The 24,107-nt window shown below is 42.2% G+C and overlaps 1 protein-coding gene across 2 annotated transcripts in view; it reads right to left on the bottom strand.

Annotated features, from left to right (window-relative positions):
* TBC1D22B (TBC1 domain family member 22B) overlaps positions 1-23,676 on the bottom strand; it is a 63,376-nt gene extending 39,700 nt beyond the window's left edge. For both annotated transcript variants that reach the window (XM_068558932.1, XM_068558933.1), the window contains exons 1-5: positions 23,470-23,676; positions 11,009-11,065; positions 3,433-3,740; positions 949-1,128; positions 331-401 (exon numbers count right to left, since the gene is read on the bottom strand). In XM_068558932.1, coding sequence (XP_068415033.1) covers positions 331-401; positions 949-1,128; positions 3,433-3,740; positions 11,009-11,065; positions 23,470-23,525 — 672 coding nt within the window. In that variant the 5' untranslated portion in view covers positions 23,526-23,676. The remainder of the gene's footprint in view (positions 1-330; positions 402-948; positions 1,129-3,432; positions 3,741-11,008; positions 11,066-23,469) is intronic.
* Positions 23,677-24,107: the final 431 nt, after the last annotated feature.

Here is a 24,107-nt window from a genome sequence, read left to right as displayed (position 1 = left end):
CCTACTGAAAAAGGAGGGAAGCCCAGGGAATGTGGGAGCCTGTTCAAACAAGCGCTGGCTCACCCAGCCTCACTGTATTCTTCCTCCTCGGTGCTGAGAAGGCGAGATCAGGGCTACAGGCACAAACGTGTGCTCTTCTACGTGTGTGGGAATAAACTCTCAAGAATGTGTTTCTTTATGCAAAGAAATAGGACTACGGTCCCACAGGTCTGCCACATCCGGTAGGACTAGAGAAGTCTACGGAGCAAGACTTATGTGACCAGACTAACCTCAGCAGGTAAGAAGGGCTGCGTGAGGCTCACGCTTCTCTACACAGTGGGTAGAACTCACCGATAGGAGTCTCCAGGTTACAGGCCGAACCTCCCTGGGAACCCCTGGCCAGCTACACTTCCTCAGTTCATCTGCAAATAGATAAAGGCTTTGTTGGATGTAGCCCTTTCCACAGATGCCCTAAGACAAGCCTCAGCCAGCGCTGCCTGGTGCCTCCCACCGTTCCAGTAGGACGACTGCCATCGCCACCGCCACCACTGCCGCTGCCACCACCGCCACCAGCTACCGACAAGCACAGGGAAAAAGCCCAAAACACAGCCCTGAGCAGCAAAGCGCCAAGGTCACGGCTCTGCAGCCGTGATCCAGTCAGCTCAGAGATTAGAGTTAGAGGGGAAGAGAAAGGCCAGTAGGTGTGGATTTCAGTAAGAATCACCTGGAGGTAGGGGAGACCAAAGCCAGAATAGCTACAGGCCACAGAATCCAGTCCCACCTAATTTGGTCCCTAATTCCTAGTAACATATTTCTGACTTAATACCTGCATGTCACTTCAATGGGCACCAGATCAGGAGATGCTGGAAAAGTAAAAGAAGGAAGAATAAAGAGCAATAGCTTCCAGGTCTCTGAGAATTCCAGTCACCAAGAGGTGCTAGCTTTTGCCCAGGGCTCACGGCGACTCACCTAAGTCGGTGTTGTGGCTGGAGAGGAGCTGACGGAATTTTTCTAGGCGGGTTTTCTCCCGGACAGTCATCGGGGGTGCCCCAGAAGCGTTCTGGTCCGAGATCCGGGCAACAAGGGGGATGATGGGTCGGAGAGGGAGGGACTGCTGTTTGTGGAGGGGGTTCCTCAAGCATGTATCACCTGAGATAATTTGAAAGAGAAAGAGGACAAGCTGTGTGAAGAGCACAGATTCTGAGAAACCTTAAACCTGACCGTTGAGCACTGGTCTCCTCCACCAGAGCTGCGGCTGCATGGTTTGTGCGCTGCCTGAAGGCGCTCGGTGTGGAGCAGCCAGGGGATGGAAACCCAGCTGCGCTCCATTCATCCGCCCAGGGGAAGGCCTGCGTTTTTGTCATACACACCAAGGCACCTTATGTGCAAACAGAGACTCCAGCTGCGGTAGCAAATTTGACAACTTTTTTTGTGACTTCAGAGGAAAATCAGTTGTCTTCTTTCTACCCCAACCTGGAACTTTTCTTGGTGCCTAATAGCAAGTTTTGGGGCAACGCAGTCAAAGGCAGTGTTTGCCTTCCTTTTCCACGTCACGGAGCACAGAGAAAATGACACTGTAAAGCACACCGCAATGAAAGGAGGTGGCTGATCTCCCGAAGCCCCAGGCCCAGCCAGCTGCCCCAAGGGCTGAGAGGGTCAATACCTCTGGCACAACTCTCACCTGTCCTTGGCCCACTAGTTGTGCTCTGCACACGGGTGAGAGGCTCTGGCCTAAGGCGGGTTCCTCTGTGCCCCCATATTTCTCACCAGCCAATCACATTTCTCTAACTGAAATAACAGGAACACAGACTCAAGCTGAACTCTGTGTCCAGTTCTAGACACTTCTAAACTAGATGGTAGGTAGGAGAAATGAGCAGTGTAGGACTAACATTTATTGAATGCTTATTAAGGCACTGTGCTGGTCACAGTTACATATGACCTCTCATTTGATCCTTGCAACATACGGTAGGAGTTTATCACTATTTTAGAGATTAGGAAACTGTAGCTCAGAGAGGTTAAGGAATTTGCAAGAGAGAGCTGAGATACCACCTTAGGTCTGCCTGACTCCAAAACCCTTATTTATTTTACTACCCCAAATGAAACTCAGTTTTAAACTCTGACTGTCCTTTCATGACTGTTTCATATTCTTTACATATTAGGGCCTTAAAAAGTAGTAGTCACAACAAGAATAAAACAGTGAATACTCATCAACCAGCATGACAAGAAGGTTTACAGAAACAACTGCCACGGAGTACTTGGCTTGGATGCCTAGGGTAACACGGGGCCTAGAAAAAACACAGACCACACGCTGCAGAGCTCAGACCAGTGTGCACTTTCGGAATCAGTGACTGACAGACAGATGCTCCCCGGAGGGAACCTCATAACAGGAATGCTCTGGGCAGTCCTGGCTGCACAAGGGCAGCTCATTAGGGATCGTGGTGGGGCCTTCCCTCACACTGGGACCCTGTGGAGACCCTCAATCACGTGTGAAGACACTTTCCACAGCCTGTAGCTGTGGCCACCCGGTCAATGGACACTGAATGCCTGTCCTGGGCACGTCATTGAAGGTTTGAGCTGGGGCCCGAATCAGCAACGGAAAGTGACTATGGAATGATTTTAAAGGCCTTTCAGCCTAATTTCCTGACCACAACCTTAGTCTGAAACTGTAAAAGAAGTTCTCTTAGAACATGAGCCAGGACACGCGCCAGGGCTCTGACATTCTACTTTCTTTTTCATCCTTTACCAGTCAGCTGTTTTAACTTTCACTAGCTTGAGGGCACTTCCCCCTCCAGCTCAGAATAACTGGTTTCCATAAAACCCTTCAGGGCAACGTTAAATACAGCAACGGATACTTAAAAGAGTACACCGAGCATCCCCAAACATCTGATAAAACCACCATCATCTCAACCAGTTACTGCTGCCAGTTTCCTGAAAAGAAGGGGTATCTCCTCCCGCCCCACCCAACTTGGTGGGCAGGGAGCCGTGACACAGGGACTCCGTCCCTCAGGAACAGGAAAAAGACAACCTATGCTAGTGGCTGTTCCCCACAGCTGAGGAGGTCAACCAACAGTGCCAAACATTTGTGAAATTCAGCCACTAACAACTGTAACTACATATAGTCAGTAGTCTTCAACCTGACCAGGCCTAAAGCAATGTGAAGCAACCAAACCACAGAAGTTCTGGACCCCACCACAGGTAAAGGAAGAAGAGCATGGCAGGCAACACTCGGGTGTCAGGAAGTGAAACCCCGGGTCCCAGGGCCAGGTAGCCATCCAGGTGGGAGGAGCAAGTACAGCTCAGGACCAGTGAGGCTCACTGACGTCCCTCAGGCTTGAGCTCGCTTATTTATCATCCAGTGGAAGATCTGAGGGAGGCCCTAAAAAAAACTGTTTTTATTTAAAAGGCACTCTGCTGAAGAGGCTGAGCCTAAGGAGGGGAGCTGGACAGACTTACTGGAATTTCTGGACAGCTGGGCGTCACTGCTGGACTTTATGACCTTGTAGCTGGCAGGAACATCGGATGTCGTTGACTGGGACCGCTCTGGTTTCACCCTCAGCTTGCTATGGTTTTCTAGCACTTGGGCAGCAGTTGCCAAAGCAACTTTTGAGTTCAGAGTTTGGAAAGAAGGGGAGGAAAAGTCCTCTTCCTCATCATCGCCAATGTCCCAAGCATCACTGGTGTTCCGGGCAAACTCATGAAAACTGGAGGCCTTCTTATTCTTCAGAGGAACCGTGCTGACTTTTGACCGTTCTTTAATGAAGCTTTAAGAAAGGAGACACTGTTACGAAGGAATGGTCTGACACATCTGACCATCTTCACTTGCTTAATATAATAGTAATAGTATTACAAACTATCTCATGCACAATCATTACCTTCTTCAAACAAAAAAATATCCGTTTCCATTCCTCATGTGATGCATCCAGACCACCCCTATGCTGCAGAGCCAGATGAAACAAGGACATCAATACTCTCCAAATATTCCATGTGCTCCTCTATACTTTCCAGCCCCCCTGCACTTAGGTGACGCTATATGACTAGTTCTGGCCAATGGGCTAAGGAGAGAAGTGAGGCAGTCCCTTCTGAGCCAAAGTATAAAAGAACAGGTGTGAGTTCTCTATAAGCTTTCTTCTATCATGACAACTCCAGATGGTGGCACCTCCCTCAGCCTGGATAACAGAGTGACTATGTGGAGCAGAGCCTGCCCTCCACACCCACCTGACTCTACTTTGGACAGGTGGTGTGAGTGAGAAATAAGCCTTTGTTGTGTCAATCCGCTGAGATTTCAGAGTTAATCTGTTATGACAACATAACCTAAACTGTTTTTTAAAGCAGGACATCAACTACTGGTAGAACAAGAGACAATTTTAGGTAGCCCACATGTATTATGAAACACTGAGTTCCAAAATGAACTAGTTTTTCCCTTTTTATTCTGTTAAAGTCCTTCTGCTGCCCTTGAGAAGAGATCTGAGTTTGCTGCCACTCTGTCTTTACGACTATTTTTTAACAAAGTGCGGGCAGTCTCAGGATCAACATTTTGTAAGAACAGAATCTGGCTTAGAATTTAATTAATAAGATTGTTTTGTGTTTCACTGTATTTATTTTTAAGGTTACTTTCTATTTTTGGCAAATGATACTGGTTTTCCACTTAGGGAACTAATAAGGTTTATTTTAAAAATAAATCTGAGTATATACGAGTTTATTTTTTCAAATGCATTTAATAAATAATAGTGTAGAATACAGCAAAAAAATCGTGGAGACAGTACATGACTGAATAATAGAAATAAAGTGCACAATAAATGTAATGCACTTGAATCATCCCAAAACCATCTCCCCACGCCGCCCCCCAGTCCATGGAAAAACTGTCTTCCATGAAACCAGTCCCTGGTGCCAAAAAGGTTGGGGACCGCTGATGTAGACCTTTCCTACTTTCCTGCACTTTTCCTCTTCTTTTTTTTTTTTTGGCTGCACCATGTGGCTTGCGGGATCTTAGTTCCCTGACCAGGGATCGAGCCCGTGCCCCCTGCAGTGGAAGTGTGGAGTCTTAACCACTGGACTGCCAGGAAAATCTCCCTGAACTTTTCCTCTCTGTGGACCCCTTAAGGTCTGGGGGCCCTTATTCTGGTTCCAGGGGACTAGGTAGTTGGGACATTTCTAATTCAGTCCTAATTAGCATCCCTGAGGACTGGAATGCAAGGGGTAAAAACATCATTAAAATGCCTCACTGTTTCCCTCAGCAAGCCAGGGCAACTCTAGACTAAAAACAAGGCTCTGCTGGAAGAGCTGAAGTTCCCCCATTTCCAAGAGATGTTTCTTCCCTTTGGGTAGAGGTGGGTGGTCTAATACCCATCCCATCTCCCTAGATACGTCCAATAGTTATTCTGAAAGATAACTGTTCCTAACATCTATAAATACAGACTCGTAACTCATACAAGTCATCGGAAAGTCCCTATTATTAACACCAAAAAAGATATCACTGAGGCATAATTTCAAACACTAGTCTCGCACAGAGTAAAGGAAAATATATCACTCTATCACCCAGGATGCAGGAGATAACATAAGATTACAGGAAGTAACAGTTCAAACGTGAAGGAAACAAGATACCATTTTCCACCCACTAAATCAGTAAAGATTTAAAGACGCATCCTCTTTGGTGCTAACTAAGGTGTAGTGAGACCGACCAGCTCTCTAATACTGCAGGTGGGGGTGTATGCTGTACCACCTTCTGGAAAACAATCTGGCAACATACACACCATGTGCCTGAAAATGATTCATAATTTCTGACCATAAGAAAATAATCAGAGAATCAAACAAAGGTGATCTAAAACAGTTTATAATGGTATTATTTATTTTGGTTAAAAACTGAAAACAACATAAACATCTAGAAATTGCAAATGATGAAATATATTATGTTTCAGCCACCAAATGGAATGCTATACTGCTTATCGAAAATCACATATTGAAGGCTATTTAATAACACTAGAAAATGATCTCAATAAAGTGAAAATTGAACCAAAATTATATATTTTCTATGATCTCTATATTTCTTAGAAAGTATATGCACAGAAAAGACCAGGAATAAAATGCATCAAAATGTTAACATTGCTTATCTCTGGGCTATGGAATTATAGGGGATAAATTTAATTTTTATACTTCTCTGAATTATTCATGTTTTCTACAATGAGCATATTATTTTTATTAACCACTGGAAAAGGTCGTTTTGTTGGCTTTTGTCAATCCCCAAAGTAAGAGCACTGAATGAACAATCAAAAATGAACAAGAGCCCAAATCAAAGAAAATAAAACTGAGGCAATGCAGTGCAAAAATCTGCACATCAAAAATCCATGAGCCAGTAAAGCAATTATACCCCAATAAAGATGTTTTTTTTTAAAAAAAAAAGGATCTGGAAATACTAAAAAAAAAAAAAGAAAAAAAGAAATCCATGAGCCAGAGGCAAATTACTTCTCTGCAGACCTCCTGAGGCTGTATGTTCTGGATTCACCACTATGCTTCTCCTCTGTGAAAGGGGATCCAGGATCCACAACCTGCAGTACTCACCTCAGTGGGTTCACTGTCAAGAACAAATAGGCGGATGTGTAAGAAAGATCTGTCATCAAAAAAATGCTGCATAGGAGTATGTGGCTATTGTTATTGTTTTCCTCCTTAGAGACCATGTGTACCTCAAGATTGCACACGACGATTCCAATGGAGTGATAAAGAGTACTTTGGATGCCAAGGTTTTTTTTTTTTTTTTCCTTGGTTGATGTTTCTTAAATACCCTCTTGATGTCTTAAGAATTCTTTAAATAAAGCATGAATCAAGAAGCTGAATTTTAACTCAGGTCAAAGAATTGACTAGATGCTATTAGTCTAACATTGGGTGAAGCATATGCACACCCTGGAGTGGATCAAAACACTGCACCAGGGACTTGCCTGGTGGCACAGTGGTTAAGGATCTGCCTGCCAGTGCAGGGGTCATGGGTTCAAGCCCTGGTCCAGGAAGATCCCACACACCGCGGAGCAACTAAGCCTGCGAGCCACAACTACTGAGCCTGCGCTCTAGAGTCCGTGCTCCTCAGCAAGAGAAGCCACCGCAATGAGAAGCCCGTGCATCGCAACGAAGAGTAGCCCCGCTCACTGCAACCAGAGAAAGTCTGCGCGCAGCAACGAAGACCCAACGCAGCCAAAAATAATAATAAATAAATTTAAAAAACAAACAAACAAACAAAAAAATACCTCACCAAGAGATGGGCCATGGTGAATGTCAGTAAAATATTAATCCAGGTTAATTCTAGCTGGGGGTGCCTCTGGCTTATAGGTTGCCTAATTTTAACATGGTCCCAACTAATCTATAACTAACCTGAGGCACAATAATGCCACAGTGTGGCTTGAAGTTTAACCAAAATTACTTAAACAGAACCATATCAAAGTTACAACCAACCTGGCCTCGCATAGCCACCTTCACCATACCTCCTTACATCTGTATGCCAAATTATAGTTTGTTTGTTATATGGGTTAGGAAACAAAAGATCAATCATTCTGTGATTTGATTAATACTATGTTGTTTTACTGAGACGGCTGTTCACTTAATAAAAATACAACACAAATTTATTTAGAAAAATAACGTTTGACACTGGTAAGGGGTGTGAAGCAAGTGGAGAATTTGCTAAATCCAGTCATATCAATGACTAGTGTGGCTTCACATGAACTAGATTTATAACTCAGAACTAGGATATCAATTCAGAAAACAATAAATTTAGAAGCTTATCATACCATCAAGTGGCCAATGGGGCCGCTCTGCGGTAAGACTAGTTTTATCTGAGGTATAAAAATTATTGCAGGCAATGTTATCACTAATGGTAATAATTTGGCAAATGGAAGTCAATATACACAGATGGGTAATGACTTGCTGTGCTCGTGCAGTTTAGATGATTAAAGACCCAATGTAAAGGCTTCACTGTGATGAGGATTAACCACACAGTAATTAATGGTAGCCTGAAGTGGAATGGTAATCAGGTAGCGGAGAAAGTAATAAAAATGTCCCAACAAAGGCACTCAAATAAGGGCAATAAACGTTTTATAGTAACAATCTGGAATTGTAAAATGGTCCAGTGAAGACCTAGATGTTGTCCCAGATTGTAGAGTGGTAATACCAAACCACCACATGCACGAAAAAGGGATGCAATTTATTCGGTGACAATTATATTCCTCCCAAATTGCAGAGCTAAATAACTACTTCTACTGAAAGTATGAATGCAACTCTGCTGAATGACCAGTGGAAACATTCATGGTTTTATAGCATTAATAGGTGGGAAAAAGGGACTTCCCTGGCCGTCCAGTGGTTAAGACTCCGCGCTTCCACTGCAAGGGGCACGGGTTTGATCCCTGGTCAGGGAACTAAGATCCTGCATGCTGCGGCGCAGCCAAAAAATGAACATAAAAATAAATTTAAAATAAAATAAAAATAGGTGGGAAAAACAAGAGTATATAAAGTTTGCCTTGGCAGTTTGGGATATGGTGATATTCCTCAAGACCTGCCCTAAATACAGAATCAGGGAAAACTCAGTTGATGACAGATGCAGAGAAGGTATGGTGACTCTGACCCAAACATAAAATAGGACAGTACATCCCACTGCCTTATATACAGGTGGATGGCAGATTTTACGTTAGCCATGTGTTTATCAAAGGCCATTACAAATTATGCTGGAATGGATCTATTACCAATCAACAAATCCTGGCTGCGAACAGAACTGGCTACAAGGAACAGAATACTCAACTATGACGCTTAAGTTGTAAAGACCACGATGTCAGGGCACTGAGCTGGTGTCTCTGCAATTCTCATCTTTCCCTCAGGGTACAAGTTAACTACTATGAGTTCTTCGCATCTCATTTTCTTTTTTTTTTTTTTTTTTAATTAATTAATTAATTTATTTTTGGCTGCGTTTTGTTTTCGTTGCTGTGTGTGGGCTTCCACTAGTTGTGGCGAGCGAGGGCTACTCTTCATTGCAGCATGAGGGCTTCTCATTGTGGTGGCTTCTCTTGTTGAGGAGCACGGCCTCTAGGCGCACGGGCTTCAGTAGTTGTGGCATGCAGGCTCAGTAGTGTGGCTTGTGGGCTCTGGAGCGCAGGCTCAGTAGTTGTGGCGCATGGGCTTAGTTGCTCCGCAGCATGTGGGATCTTCCCCGACCAGGGCTCGAACCTCTGTCCCCTGCACTGGCAGGCAGATTCTTAATCACTGCGCCACCAGGGAAGTCCCTCGCATCTCATTTTCACACTAACACACTGAAAAGCAGGAAATGTGAGTGGAGGCAAAACGCAGCTTTCTTCACAAAACGATCTCTCTCTGGTCAAAAAAAGAAAATCCTTCCAAGAACCCTCCTTCAGGAGACTTTCCTTTACATCTCATTGGCCAGAACCAATGAGATGAGCCCATCATAGACCAGTCACTGGTATTACCAAGGAATTATTATATAAGGCTTAAACTAACCCAGATACCTACTCTAAGTACACTGTCACCTGCTCAAGAACTGAATAGAACTGTGGTTCCTGAGCAAGGAAGAAGCAGGTGAAGGGAAGACTGTTGGGAAGGTAATTAACAGTGCCTGTTACACTGGCCAACAGACCAGAGAGTCCACGGTTGGTAAAACGAGGAAACAGAATTCATTATACTTAATGAAAATATCACAAAAATATCACAGAAAACATGTTTCCCCTTAAGAAGATCTAATACAAGGTACATACTAAGAAACGTTAAAGAAAAACCCATTGTCTAAGTAAATGCCAGGATTTCATTCCTTCATTCCATAAATATTTACTCAGTGCCTACTATGTGCCACCTGCTGGTCTAGGTGCTAAGGGTACAGTGGTGAACAGAGAGCTTACACTCTAGCGGTTCCTGATATAAAAATTGTGCATTTTACAGAAGTGAACAGCAGTCATGCCTCTATAGTAATTCAGAAGACTGTACCTTCTACACATTGGCCAAACTGCAAAAAGAATGAGTTGGTAGAATTATAGAAAGTTCACCACACATTAAGTTATTAAAAGAATATTAAAATATTGATAATGCATATTTGATAAGGTATTTTTCTAGGTATTCAAAATATTTTAATGTACATTATCTTTACTTCCCAATGACCATGAAGAAAGAAAGGGTAGATATTATCACAGGCCCCTGAAGGATGAGAACCTAGGTCTCCTGTACCTCTCAAATCATTCAGCTTTCACTACAAGCGACAACTTTCCTAGAGATAAGTCTCTAAGATTAAGCCTGCTCAAAGATAGAGGCAAAAGTTCTTAGAACATGCGAGAAGACGACCCATCTCCTCATTTAAATTTATTGTGGCTGAATGATGGCCTATGAGAGAAAGATGTGATAAAGCGATAATTGGGGGTACAAATACACCCACACATCTTGGATTTAACTAGGGTCTCTGTTGTGTTAGAAAATAATTTACTAGAATTTTACTAGAAGAAATAGCCTTCAGGACAGGGGGTGGGGTGGGATTAAAAAAAAAGAAAGAAAAAAGAAATAAAAGAAATAGCCTCCAGGGAGCTTTTAACTCCATTGTCTGGCTGGGTTTCCTTGAGTGTGTCAAAGAGAAAGAGGACCAGAAAACTGCCAGCCCCACAGTTATGTTCTATTTGCCTCAATTCTCAGAGAATAAGGAAGAGGGCAGACCTATATACATATTCAGAAGCAATGGGCCCCAGAAACCAGAAGAAGGTCATCAATCATTCAATTTCAGGACAATACTTAATCAATAAAGACCTTCTCACAGAACAGAGAATCCAACACCAAACCCCTACATATACCAGCGTCCAATATAAGAAAAAAATCTCTGATGTAAGTTAATTTTCCACTTAGTAATGGACTGCTTAGAGGTAAGAAGACTGCTCATCTTCTGATCAAAAATAGAGCAGAGGAGACGCTAGAAAAGGTCCAAGTGGAAACTGTCATTTCAACAAAGTAGGGGAGGGTTTCGGGGTTTTAGGAGAAGTACATGCATGAAAGGAAAAATATCTTGACTTACTTTTTGGTGAGCCGAGGATCCAAAGGAGGGTGCTGTGCTCCATACACGGGCTGGATGCTAAAAGCAAGGAACAAAGGAAGAAGCAAGTTGTCAGGAAAGTAAATATGTTGGGTGAGTACCACCTGCATCACAACATTGGAAGGGACTTTGAGAAGCAGGTTGCCTCCAAGAACAACTATACCCAAGCCAAAGGATAGCATCCTACTCTTTAAAAAAAAATGTTCATCTTCCCCAGTGAGGTTTCAGCGCCCTACGTAACTGACTGTCAGGAAGTTCTAACTGTAAAGAGGGCAGCATGGAAAGGCTTTAGAGTTGGAGGGAACAGAGTTCAAATGCAAGTTGTGGCATCTACTACCTCTATAAACTTGCACTAAATTACCTGACCACTTCGAATATGCTCTCTCATCTATAAAATTGGAATATCACCTACCCCAAAGGACCACTTGGACTACAAGACAGTGAAGCAACACCACAAATCAAGAGTAGAGTGACCCACGGGACTCTCACACACTGCTGGTAGGGGTATAAAGAGATACGACCACTTCAAAAAAGTTTGGCTGTATCTAGGAAGAACAAAATATGCATACCCTAAGACCCAGTATTTTCACTCCCAAATATATATCTTTAGAGAAATATATAGATATGTGTATCAAGAGATACATATAAAAGTGTCCATAGCATTATGGATCCTTTTAGCCCCAAACTAGAAATAACCCAAGTGTCTATCAAAAGAGAAATAAACTGTCATGTGTTCACATAATAGAATACTTTACAGCAACGTAAATAAACGGAGTAAGGCTGAAAGAAATGTGAATGGATCTTACAAATGTCATCTTGAGCAAAAAAGCAAAGAATAAAAGAGTAGATACTGTATAATTCTATATATATATATATATATATACACTTCAGAAACTGACAAAAATGATTTCTATTGTTTAGGGATGCATCCATAGTAGTAACACTATAAAGAAAGCAAGGGGTGATTAACATAAAAGGACGTGGTTATCGCTGGAGGGAAGGAAGGAGGTGTGAGAGAGAACAGACACAGGGGGATTCTGGGGTGTTCACTTTGAGATTATTTATCAAGTTATTATACCAAACAATTGTTTCATGTACTTTTCTGTAGTAGTTCACAGTTTAAAAAAAAAAAGAAAAAAAGAGGGACCTGAAAATAATTGTTTATCAAGCCAAGCTGTTGTTTAAGTACAAAGGTGACAGAAAAACATGTTTCAACACGTAAGAATTCAGGGAATATGGTCTCCCTGACTCCTTCCTGAAGAAACTACTAGAGGAAAATCTTCTATTAATAATGAAATAAATGGAGAAACTATGGCAAAAGGACTGATGGAGAGCATGTAATTGATTTTACCTTAAGCCTGAGTCTTAAATTTGAGGCTTTACGGTTGCAGAAGAGAATGTAAAAAAATGTAATTGGCAAATGTTAAAGTGGGATGGAGGAAAAAGTAGATTGAAATAAGTAGACTGATTCCCTCATCTTTTACTGACAAGGCTCGAAAGATATTTAAAGCTTATAGCTCAAGTAATATAGGTATAAGTATGTTTCAAGATATAAAATAAAACTAAGAAAAATAATACAATCAACTAAAAGCAAGTGAGGAGGAGGCAGGAAATATAACTACTAATTTCATCATTACTCATGGCAGGGAGTCAATAGATACTGTCTGAAGAAATATGGTAAAAAGTTATATGCAATCACTAGAATAAAAAGATAAACCTTTCAAATCATCAGAATATACACACGCACACCCACCTCCCAAAGCAAGTACTATCCTGATAGTGAAAGTTTTTTTTAAAAGAAAATATTAAAAATAGAACTAAAACCAAATATAACAGTCTTTCCAATAAATATAAATGGGCTGAACTTTCCTATTAAAAGAAGAAGGATTATCATCAATGGGGCTGGTTAAATAAATTACAGCACATCTGTTAAAAAGAATTAGGCGGTTCTATATCCACTGACATGAAACATTCACTGAAAAAAGAAGCAGAGGGCTCTTCCCTGGTGGCACAGTGGTTGAGAATCCGCCTGCCAATGCAGGGGACGTGGGTTCGATCCCTGGTCGGGGAAGATCCCACATGCTGTGGAGCAACTGAGCCCATGTGCCACAACTATTGAGCCTGCACTCTAGAGCCCGCAAGCCACAACTACTGAGCCTGCGTGCCACAACTACTGAAGCCTGCACGCCTAGAGCCTGTGCTCCACAACAAGAGAAGCCACTGCAATGAGAAGCCCGTGCACCACAATGAAGAGCAGCCCTCGCTCTCCACAGCTAGAGAAAGCCCGCATGCAGCAACGAAGAGTCAACGCAGCCAAAAATAAATAAATAAATAAATAAATTTATTTTTTAAAAAAAGATGCAGAATTATATGCATAATAATACCTCCATTTTTGTAAAAATCTTTAAAATAAAATATATCCACATAATTATATATGATTATGTCTATGTATTTATAGAGTATCTCTGAAAGAACACACAAGACACCAGTAGCAGTGGTTTGGAAGTGGAACTGATGACTGGAGGGCCCTGTGACAGAGACTCAGTTTTCAGTGCAAACCTTTTTGTACCTTTCTGAATTAGCACTGGGTACATTATCACCTTTTTAAGAAATAAATTAAGCAATCTTAAGAGGGTTGGGAGGTTTAAACGGGACAATGTGTAAAAAGCCCTTCAGCACAATTCCTGCAGGTAGTAACACTAGCAAGTAGTGAGGTGAACACTGCCTGGCACACACTCAGTGCTTAAGAAATGTTGGTTTTCTTCCTCCTTCCAATTTTTGCAATTTATTCCTTACCTAACATATAGAAAATAGAACAAGTTTACCAAGTACCTACTTTGACATAACAGATGTGATCCTAAAGTTGCTTTTAAATAAAAATGTAGCCAATTCACATTTATTTCTACTAAGATTCCAAAGGGAATAATCTTTTTTTTTTAAACATCTTTATTGGAGTATAATTGCTTTACAATGGTGTGTTAGTTTCTACTGTATAACAAAGAAAGTGAATCAGCTATACATATACATATATCCCCATATCTCCTCCCTCTTGCGTCTCCCTCCCACCCTCCCTATCCCACCCCTCTAGGTGGTCACACAGCACCGAGCTGATCTCCCTGTGCTATGCGGCTGCTTCCCACTATCTATTTTACATTTGGTAGTATATATAAATCCATGCCACTCTCTCACTTCCTCCCAGCTTACCCTTCCCCCTCCCCATGTCCTCAAGTCCATTCCCTACATCTGCGTCTTTATTGTGTTAGCATGCGGTATTTGTTTTTCTCTTTCTGACTAACTTCACTCTGTACGACAGACTCTAGGTCCATCCACCTCACTACAAATAACTCAATTTCGTTTCCTTTTATGGCTTAGTAATATCCCATTGTATATATGTGCAACATCTTTTTTATCCATTCATCTGTCGATGGACACTTAGGTTGCTTCCATGTCCTGGCTATTGTAAATAGAGCTGCAATGAACATTGTGGTACATGACTCTTCTTGAATTATGGTTTTCTCAGGGTATATGCCCAGTAGTGGGATTGCTGGGTTGTATGGTAGTTCTATTTTTAGTTTTTTAAGGAACCTCCATACTGTTCTCCACAGTGGCTGTATCAATTTACATTCCTACCAACAGTGCAAGAGGTTCCCCAAAGGGAATATTCTTGTGTACAATCTTTAGTTATGACTACATCCCTGACCTTTTTAGTTGTAAGAATCCCTACTCCTTAAACTTCTCTGGAAGGTTAAGTAATTTGTAAATTAACCATCACATGTAGGACCACAGAAATACAAACAGTATTACTTGAATGTATTTATAGTTTCCTAGGCAGAGGAAAAGAAGAGAGAAAATACGAGGGATTAAAGAATACAGGAAAGTCTGGCTTAGAGAGAGAAAGCTTAGACAAAACAAAAAGCACAAACAAACTAGAAAACCCAAAGGGCCACTGATGTCTACTTTAATGTTTGCAAATACTCTGAGTACACTTGAACTCTCCAAGTCCATAAGCTTCTATGTTAGTAAAATATAAAGATCAGAGAATAAACTTTTCAGGAAGATCTCAATGGGCAAGTTGGGTTGGGTGACTGAGTAGAAAAATATGAGAGAATCCTTAGGTTCTCTCCATAAACGAGTATTACCACCTGCCAGTAATCCATGCAGAAAAAAAACAATCCCAATTGTGCAGGTTTAAGGGCCAAAGGCCATCAATTACCATCCAGGAAAGGGATCTTAAAATCATGGTAGGCTATTTTTTAAAGATGTCAGCTGGCACAGCCAGAAAGGCCAAGATAAATGATGCACTTCATCAGCAAAGGTATCAGAGCATAAATTGAACTTAACATATTCTTGAACTAAACCATGATGTTATCTGTACCAGGAACACTTTGTATAATTTATCAGTTTATTGAATCTCAAAAAGGAGACGCAAGAAGTTAGAAAAGGAAGAGAAGCCCAGATGATCACAGAGACTAAATGAAGACAGACGGAAAGAGCCTGGTGATTAAGGTGCTCAATTTCCTGGCATGTATAATTCACCTATCAACCTGTACCATCCACTCCTCCCAAACCCAAACTCAACTCTAGAGCAGGCTGGTCTCCACTACACCTTCCAAGAACACCTTAAATGCTAAACTGGGCTCTTCTGCCTACTCCATTTTCAAAATCTTATCCATCCTAAAAAATTCCTTCAAATTCTACACCCCCTGCCCCATGAGACCTTCTCTGAGCGTCCACTAACCCATGCCTTCTCTGATTCCCTAAAATGCAGACATTTTTTTTAAAATAAACTAGATTTAGATCATAATATAGGGTACACCCAGGTAGGTGCTTAACACCTATATAAGAAATAAGACATTATCGGACTTCCCTGGCGGTTCAGTGGTTAAGACTCTGCGCTTCCAATGCAGGGGACATGGGTTTGATCCCTGGTCAGGGAACTAAGATCCCACATGCCACGTGGCGCAGCCAAAAAAAAAAGAAAAGAAATAAGACATTATGGAGTTGAAACCCCAGCACAACCCTTCCTCCCTTCCTAGGAAACCATTTTATTGAATCTGGCATTTTTCACCCTCATTTTTGTTTTTACATTTTCTATGTATGTATCCCTAAACAATATATAGTGTTGCTTTGCATGTTTTAAAGACTTTATATAAATGACATCATACTGTATTTGTGACTTACTTTGACACTAAATCATAAATGCTACTTTAAATACTACTTAATTTCATGGGCTAAATCATAAATGCTACTTTAAATACTACTTAATTTCATGGCTGGCTGGCTGATTTCTCCAACACAAATTTAAAAAACATTTGCTCTACCACAAATGTAAAAGGCATTTAATTCACATTTTCAAACACAAAGAAAAGTACAGAGAAAGATATAACATCCATGAACCCATCACTCTGACTTAACAAATATTAACACTTGTCACATTTCTTTTTTTAAGAAAATAAAGCGTTAGAGAGACTTCTGAAGTCCCAGTTGCAGCCCCCAGCCCCATTCCCTTGCCTCCCCAAGAAATAACCACTATCCTGAAGTGGGTACAAAATCCTTCCCATCTGCTTTTATACGTTTACATATATTCATGTATCCATAAACATAATATCCATAATATCTTTTGTATGTTTTAAACCTTTACATAAAAGACTGCATGTACATATCTGTCTACATCTTGCTTTTCTCACTCAACAATGTGTTTTACCCAGCTGTGCTTTTAAGTTTTTCTGATTACAAAAGTAACATATGCTAAGTGGAAAAACTGGAAAGGCAATAATACGCAGCATCCTCACCAGGGGAAGCTGTGCTGCCAAGGAGATTTTCAGCTTCTACTGAGCAGTGGTGGCGCCATGTCTTTTTCTGTAGTCCCCTCACCACCTGGCAGAGCATGACACACACCAGCAGGCACTTAACAATCCTTAGTGAGTCAAGGCTGGAACTATACAAAACCCAGGCCTCTGTTTAAGCTGACTCCTGCCTAGCTAGACCTAAAAACAAGAGGCAATCACACTGCATCTCAGAGAAATCACACTGCATACACAGAGAAAAGAATGTCACGGGCTGTGCTACAACGAAGACAAAATGAAGCAAAAATCTCGGTCAACCTCCATTGTTCTCTTCAATAAACCAACGCCAAAGGATATACTGGCATAGCTGGTTCACGTAGTCGGAACGGTGCAAAAAGCTTGGCAGGAAAAAATCAACAGGTGTTTGTTCAGCACTGACAGAGGAGCTAAAGCAAACATGGGAACAGAGCTATCCAATTTAAAGCCAAACATGCTGGCAATCAATGCAGGGTCACACACTCACTTGATGGAAGTCTTCCAGAACTGGCTGTTTCAGGGATAATTCAGTATCTCCTAGTCACTGACTTTATCAATAAAGCATTTCCAAGCTAAGAATAGGTTGTAATGTACCTGCCCAGATAGGCTGGGACCGTTACCCCGAGTCTACTATCAGATTCATTCGTGTTATGAAAAATGACCAAATGACAGAGACGGTTTCAGTTAAAAATCCATGGGCTCCTAAGTAATTCAAGTGATTAGACACTTTTCTCAACTTCACTGAATGTTAAAAGAGCTCCTTGACTTTCACAATAAACACTTTTGCTTTAAAAGAGGGAGAAGCCCGTCCCAGAAGGATTGGAAATAAGAACGTGGGAAATGAGCCAGGCTTTGGCTCACATTTGTCTCTACTCCTCCAAGTCTCATCCGCATCTTTTCAATGGCAGCATCCACACCCTTGGACTGGATGAGGTGCTTGGACAGACGGTGTCTAAATCTTAGCAGAGATTGAGGGAAGGGGGAAGCAGAGTGTGGACCAGGAGTCAAGAAATTTACAGTGTCCTTTGGGGCAAGTCACTTTCCCTCTCTGGCCTCAGTTTCCTCACTGGCAGTGCTCTTAGGGTGGAATTCTAACATTCTACAATTTCGTGAGACTCAGATGTTCAGTGGGGCCAGTGATTCACTGCTTTCAAAAGCACAAGATAGAAAAACCCACTTTCGGCGCACCACCACCCCCACCCCCCACCCAAATCTACTCTTACCTATCAATCATGCTTTTGTGAGTGACAGAGCAAAAGAGAAATATCCAGTGACACGAGTTGCAGTTGGCAAGTTTAACATTCAACGTCAGAACTGGTAAGAGCCTCAGAGCTCACTTAATCCAGACTTCTCATTTCATAGATGAGAAAACTGAGCATGGAGTAGTTAGTACGTTGTCTGAAAATGTGCCTTTTTCTGAGGATAGGACACCACAATCTTACCTGACCACCCAAGCCAGAAACCTGAAGGTGACATCTCTTTGGCACCTCCTTCTCCCTTACTCCCCAAATCCAATGATTTACCAAGTCCTGTGATATTCCCAAACTTGTCCTTTACTGCCATTGCCCTAGTCCAAGCCCTCTTAACCTCTCCCTCTACTAACTGCAGTAGCCTCCTAACTGCAGCTGACTTGAACAACGGGGATTAGGGGCACCGACTCCATTCACAGCAGGGAGACCAGTTAGGAAGGTATAACAGTGGTCCAGGCAAGAGAGGACTCAGTCTGATCCTGGTAGTAGGGGGAGAAGTGGTGAGAACAGCTCATATTCAGGATATATTTTGATAAGCCAACACAGGACTTGCTAATGAATTGGATGTGGCAGGAAGATAAAGAGAAGGATGAAAGACATTAGGATTTTTGGTCTGAGAAACTTGGTCAATGGGCCATTAAGTGAGATGGACAGAATAGCTTTGCAGGAGTGGGCAGATGTGGAAATCAAGAGTTCTGCTTGGATGTGTTACGTGAGAGATGCTATTAGACAGCAAAACAGAGACGCATTAATTGTTCAGTATCCAGGGACTTCCCCGGCAGTCCAGTGGTTAAGACTCCACACTTCTACTGCAGGGGGCACGGGTTCGATCCCTGATCGGGGAACTAAGATCCCACATGCCTCGTGGTGTGGCAAAAAAAAAAAAAAAATTGTTCAGTATCCATACAGCAAAAGCATCCAGCACTAGGAATCAGGTTTCTTTCAATCTAATTCAGGGCTATTTTTCTCAGTGGTTCTCAACGTGCAGCTCCCAGATTAGCAGTAGCGGTATCCTTTGGGAACTTCTTGGAAGCTCAACTTCTCAGGTTCCACCTCAGACCTACTGAATTAGAAACTCTGGAAGTGGGCTTCCCTGGTGGCGCAGTCATTAAGAATCTGTCTGCCAATGCAGGAGACATGGGTTCGAGGACTGGTCTGGGAAGATCCCACATGCCACGGAGCAACTAAACCCGTGAGCCACAGCTACTGAAGCCCGCGCGCCTAGAACCTGTGCTCCGCAACAAGAGAAGCCACTGCAATGAGAAGCCCGCACACCACAATGAACGAACACACAATGCAGCCAAAAATTAATTAATTAATTAATTTTTAAAAAAAGAAACTCTGGAAGTGAGGCCTGGCAATCTGTTTTAACGAGCCTGCCAGGTGACTCATTGAAGTTTGAGAACCATTGCTCAAAATCATACTCTTCATCGCTAAGGAACACCTGACACCCACAGAGACCCTGCATTAGGCTTCTTTGTGCCTCCGTAATCCCTCTGCCTAATTAACAATAGGTGGTATTTTTTTCCACCCAGGACTCACTGGGGGCTCCAGACACACCACTGATCAAAGTTTTTCAATTCCAGTTTCAGAAACTAGAGCAATAGGAGAAACAAATAAAAATAGGAGCTACTGTAATCACAACTATCATTTTCATAATGGCTAATATTAGTGAGTACCTTCTATGTACTTTCTATGCATTATCTCATTTAATCCTCATAACAGCCTTATAAGGTAGATAGTCTGTCCCCATTTTACAGATGAGGAAACTAAGGCACAAAGAGGTTAAGTAACTGCCCAAGGTCACACAGTTAGAAAGTGGCAGAGCTGGGATTTGAAACCAGGCAGTCCGGTTCCAGAGCTTGCATTCTTTTTTGTTTTTTCTCCTTTTTTGGAGATATAATTGACATACAACATTGTGTAAGTTTAAGAGGTACATTCTGTTGGTTCAGTACACTTACAGTCGCCCTCCGAAGTTTGATCCACAATTGGTTGAATCTGCGGATGGATGTGGAACCCATGGATATTGAGGGCCAACCATACTGCCATTTCATATAAAGGACTTGAGCATCTGCAGATTTTGGTATCTGAGGGGGTCCTGGAACCAATCCCCCCCAGACACTGAGGGCTGACTGTACTGCAATATGATACCACTGTCGCATTGGCTAACACCTCTATCATGTCACATAATTATCATTTCTTCTTTGTGGTTAGAACAATTAAGATCTAGTCTCTTAGCAACTTTGAAGTTTATAATACAGTGTTGTTGACTATAATCACTATGCTGTCCATTAACTCTCCAGAACTTATTTATCTACTAGTTTTAAGTTTCCAGAGTCTGTATTCTTAACCACATGGTACATACTACGTCCTGTCTTCCTAGGCATCCACACAAGGACCATTTGATGTATTAAGTACATGGGGCTCTTATGAATAACTGAAAGAACTTAAAAAAGATGTTTAATTCCATCAAATTACCATATGACCCAGCAATTCCACTCCTACATATACTCAAAACAATAGAAAACATACTTTCACACAAAAACCTGCACATGAATTTCATAGCATTATTCATAATAGCCAAAAAGTGGAAACAACCCTAATGTCCATCAACTAATGAATGGATAAACAAATGAGGTACTTCCATACAAGGAATATTATTTAGCCATAAAAGGAATGAAAAACTGATACATGCCACAACATGAATGAGCCTTGAAAACATTACACTTAATAAAAGAAACCAGGCACAAAAGGCCTCGTATCACATTATTCCATTTATATGAAATGTTCAGAAAAGGTAAATCCATAGAAACAGAAAGATTAGTGGTTGCCAGGGGCCAGAGGGAGGAAGGGATGGGGAGTGACTACTAATGGCTATGAGGTTTCTTTTTGGGGTGATGAAAATGTTCTGAAATTAGTGGTGATGGCTGCACAAAACCGTTTATACTCTAGATGAATATACTAAATACCACTGAATTATACACTTTAAAAGGGTGAATTTTTATGATATGTGAATTATCTCAATAAAGCTATTATTTTACAAAAGGATGTTTAATTCATTTTGAACTTGAGGCTATTTTACTACATAAAATTCCTATTTGTTGTAATTAAGGTTGCTGGATCATGATCAAAGAAACTGAAAGTAATCTGCCATTGCTTTGAATTTTTACCTTTTCAATTTGCAAAGAGTAAACTAGTTTCACTTCTAGGTTGCCATGGACCTAGACACAGTTATCTGTGTCATTTCCCCAACCAGAGGAAGTTTTTCTTCAGTATGACTGAAAGAGTACAAATGCAAAAGTTCTGTTCTTGAGAAAATATCCTAATATTTTCCTTAAATCAAAGCACTTTCTATCTAAAAGAACTTTAGTTTTCTCCCATAACCAGGGGCTCCTGGGGCTTCCCTGCTAAAAGCACAGCTGAACAATGTTTCTCTTCAACAAGCAAGGTACTATTATGAATTTTGGCAACATTTTAATGCCTTAAGATAAACAATGAAAATAAATACCTAGTACTGGAGTAAGGATCAGAGAAACATTCTTTTAAATGTTTACTTTCTCTAATAATAACAGTAATACTAATAACTAGTATTTATCGAGCAACTATAATGTGCTAAATACTGTCCTAGGTTCTTCACAAATACGGTGTTCAATTCAGTCCTCACAGGAACCTTTAAGAAAGTATTTTTATCCTCATTTTACAGATAAGGAAACTGAGGCCTAAAGAGATTAAGTAAATCATTTGCCCTTGATCACACAGATAACAGTCCCATAATAATCCAAGTCTTTCAGAACTCAAATGTTCTCTCTTCTATCCCTGTATATTCCTCTTCAAAATGAAAAAGGAAGCCAGAAACTTGAAGAAACTGAAAAGACTCCTCTTCCTATCTCACAAAAGTAGTGCTTTGCAAAAAAGATGACTGCTTCTACAATCCAAAAGAGGAAATATGAAAACAAAAATTGTTAATAACGACCAGAAGTCAGTAGGCACAAAATACTTTGCCATGTCCCACATCTCAAACACTGCTTCCTGATTTAACAGTTTTCCCATAGATTCTGATTATAACCTTCAGGTGTCAAAATTTAATGATCTCACCATGGAAATCCCCAGAGAACAGCAGTTAGCGAGACTGGAGAGCTCCCTAGACCAGGAATGAAAAAGAATCGTTGGCAGGAAGTGGTGCTTATCTAAAAACATAGAAGTCTTTACCATTAATATTAACACTGTGATTCCACAGCACTTTAACCTGAAGCTATTTCTGCATTCCCTTGTATTACTTAAAGCTGATCCCCAGATGTCTAACAGGATCCTAAATAAAATAAGACTGCTGTATAGCAACCACTGACCCTCATTTCTCTCTTGCTATTAAAAAAAAGCCACAGGTTTAAAGGATTATATCCCTGAATCAATCAATAAGGAAGGGTAGCATGTAGGGCACAACCAAACATGAATTTCATTATGAAGTAGACTGTGGCTGTCAGAAATCTTAAATTTAAGACTGAAATATACACTCCTCCTTTTACTCCTTAGGACTACCCCCAAACAAATTTAAACTATAAACCAACAGTAGACTGACGAATGTACAATTGCTAAGAGACTCAACATATACCAAAAAGGGGGTGATGGTGGGAGTGGAGAGTAACTTAGAAAGTCTGTTCTCCTACTAAACAATTTAATGCAAGAAGTACATTACCAGGCAGAGGAGAAGAGGTCACTTGGGGTTGAACAAATCCTTAGAAAACGCTAAAGAAATAATCTCAATTCTAGGTCACCCTGTAATAATTCCTAACAGGAAAGGGCCAACTCAAGATAAAGTAAGGTCGAGCTTAAGAATTTTCCTCACTTTTCTTGTCCCCCCGCAGACGGTCCCAAGCTCCCACCAGAACTTTTTTGGGAGTCCAGGAGAAAAATTCGTACGTGCAGAGCTGGGGGAGCAACGGCAGGGGCCATCCTCGTGCAAACAACCACCTGTGCACGGTGGAGACCCCCCCCCCCCCCCACGAAGGAGTTCTGTTTAAAGTGAAAAGCAGCTCTGGGGATGGCCTTCCAAACCCAGGACCGACATTGATTATTCACCCAATTCCACTGTCCCCTATGCCCGAACTCCGGCCACCTCCCGGCCGAGGGCAGCCCCTCCAGAGCCCTACGCCCCCAGCCCCGGGTCTGCTCCCACACCCAGCCACCTCCAAAGCTCGGTGCCCGCTCCTTTGCCTGACAGCTGTCCTCCCGCCACCAGGCAGCCCCAGCTCCCCCCGCCCAGGTTCCCCAAACCAGTCTTCCTGGGTCGCTAACGCCCCAGGCCCGCGGGATTTAGGGCTTAGGATCTGGAAAGGTTTGGTCCAATTCCCTCTTCTCAGCGTCCTAGGCTCACCTCCCCGGTAGCTTGGCGCTCCTCTTCCAAAACTGCTTGCTGTTATCGGCGGCCATCGCTCCGGCCCGGGGAAGGCCTTGTAGGCTGGCCAGGGGGGTACCCAGCGAGATGCCCCCAGGACCCCGCAATCGCAGGGCCAGCCCAGGCCGCTTCCCCGCTGCCGGTCACCCTCTCCCAGCTCCCGGGGGCGCCATCTTGGATGTGGGCACCCTCCCACCCAGCGTCGCTGCCATTGGTGGGCTGCGCAGGCTGTGGTCAGACAGACCAATCGGGAGCTGGAATCCTGCAGGCCGCTGAAGCCGAACGGTACCGTCAGGGGCTGGGCACACAGGTGAACCGGGCAGGCGGAGCTTGGACGAGCCGGGAGGCGGGGCTGAAAGTTCCTTAACCCAGGCAGGAGAAGAAGCAGGTAAAGAAAGGAACCTATGGGAAGGAGGGGAGGGTGCTGTTTTCTTTGGGGGTAATGAGGTTCCTGAGTCTAATACTTTTTGGAAAGAGAGAGCATATATATTTATATACATAAATCTTTGACCTAAAAATAAGGGCCCATGTGTTGGTTGCAGCCCATTTTTAACATCTCCCAACTCAACGACATTCTAGTTATTACCTTCTCCCCGCCCCCGTTCCGTTCGGACCCT

This window comes from Eschrichtius robustus, chromosome 12 (genome assembly GCF_028021215.1).
Source record: "Eschrichtius robustus isolate mEscRob2 chromosome 12, mEscRob2.pri, whole genome shotgun sequence".
Classification (NCBI taxonomy): Eukaryota; Metazoa; Chordata; class Mammalia; order Artiodactyla; family Eschrichtiidae; genus Eschrichtius; species Eschrichtius robustus.
Note: the sequence above shows the minus strand (reverse complement) of the source record. Positions and strands in the feature narration are given on the sequence as shown.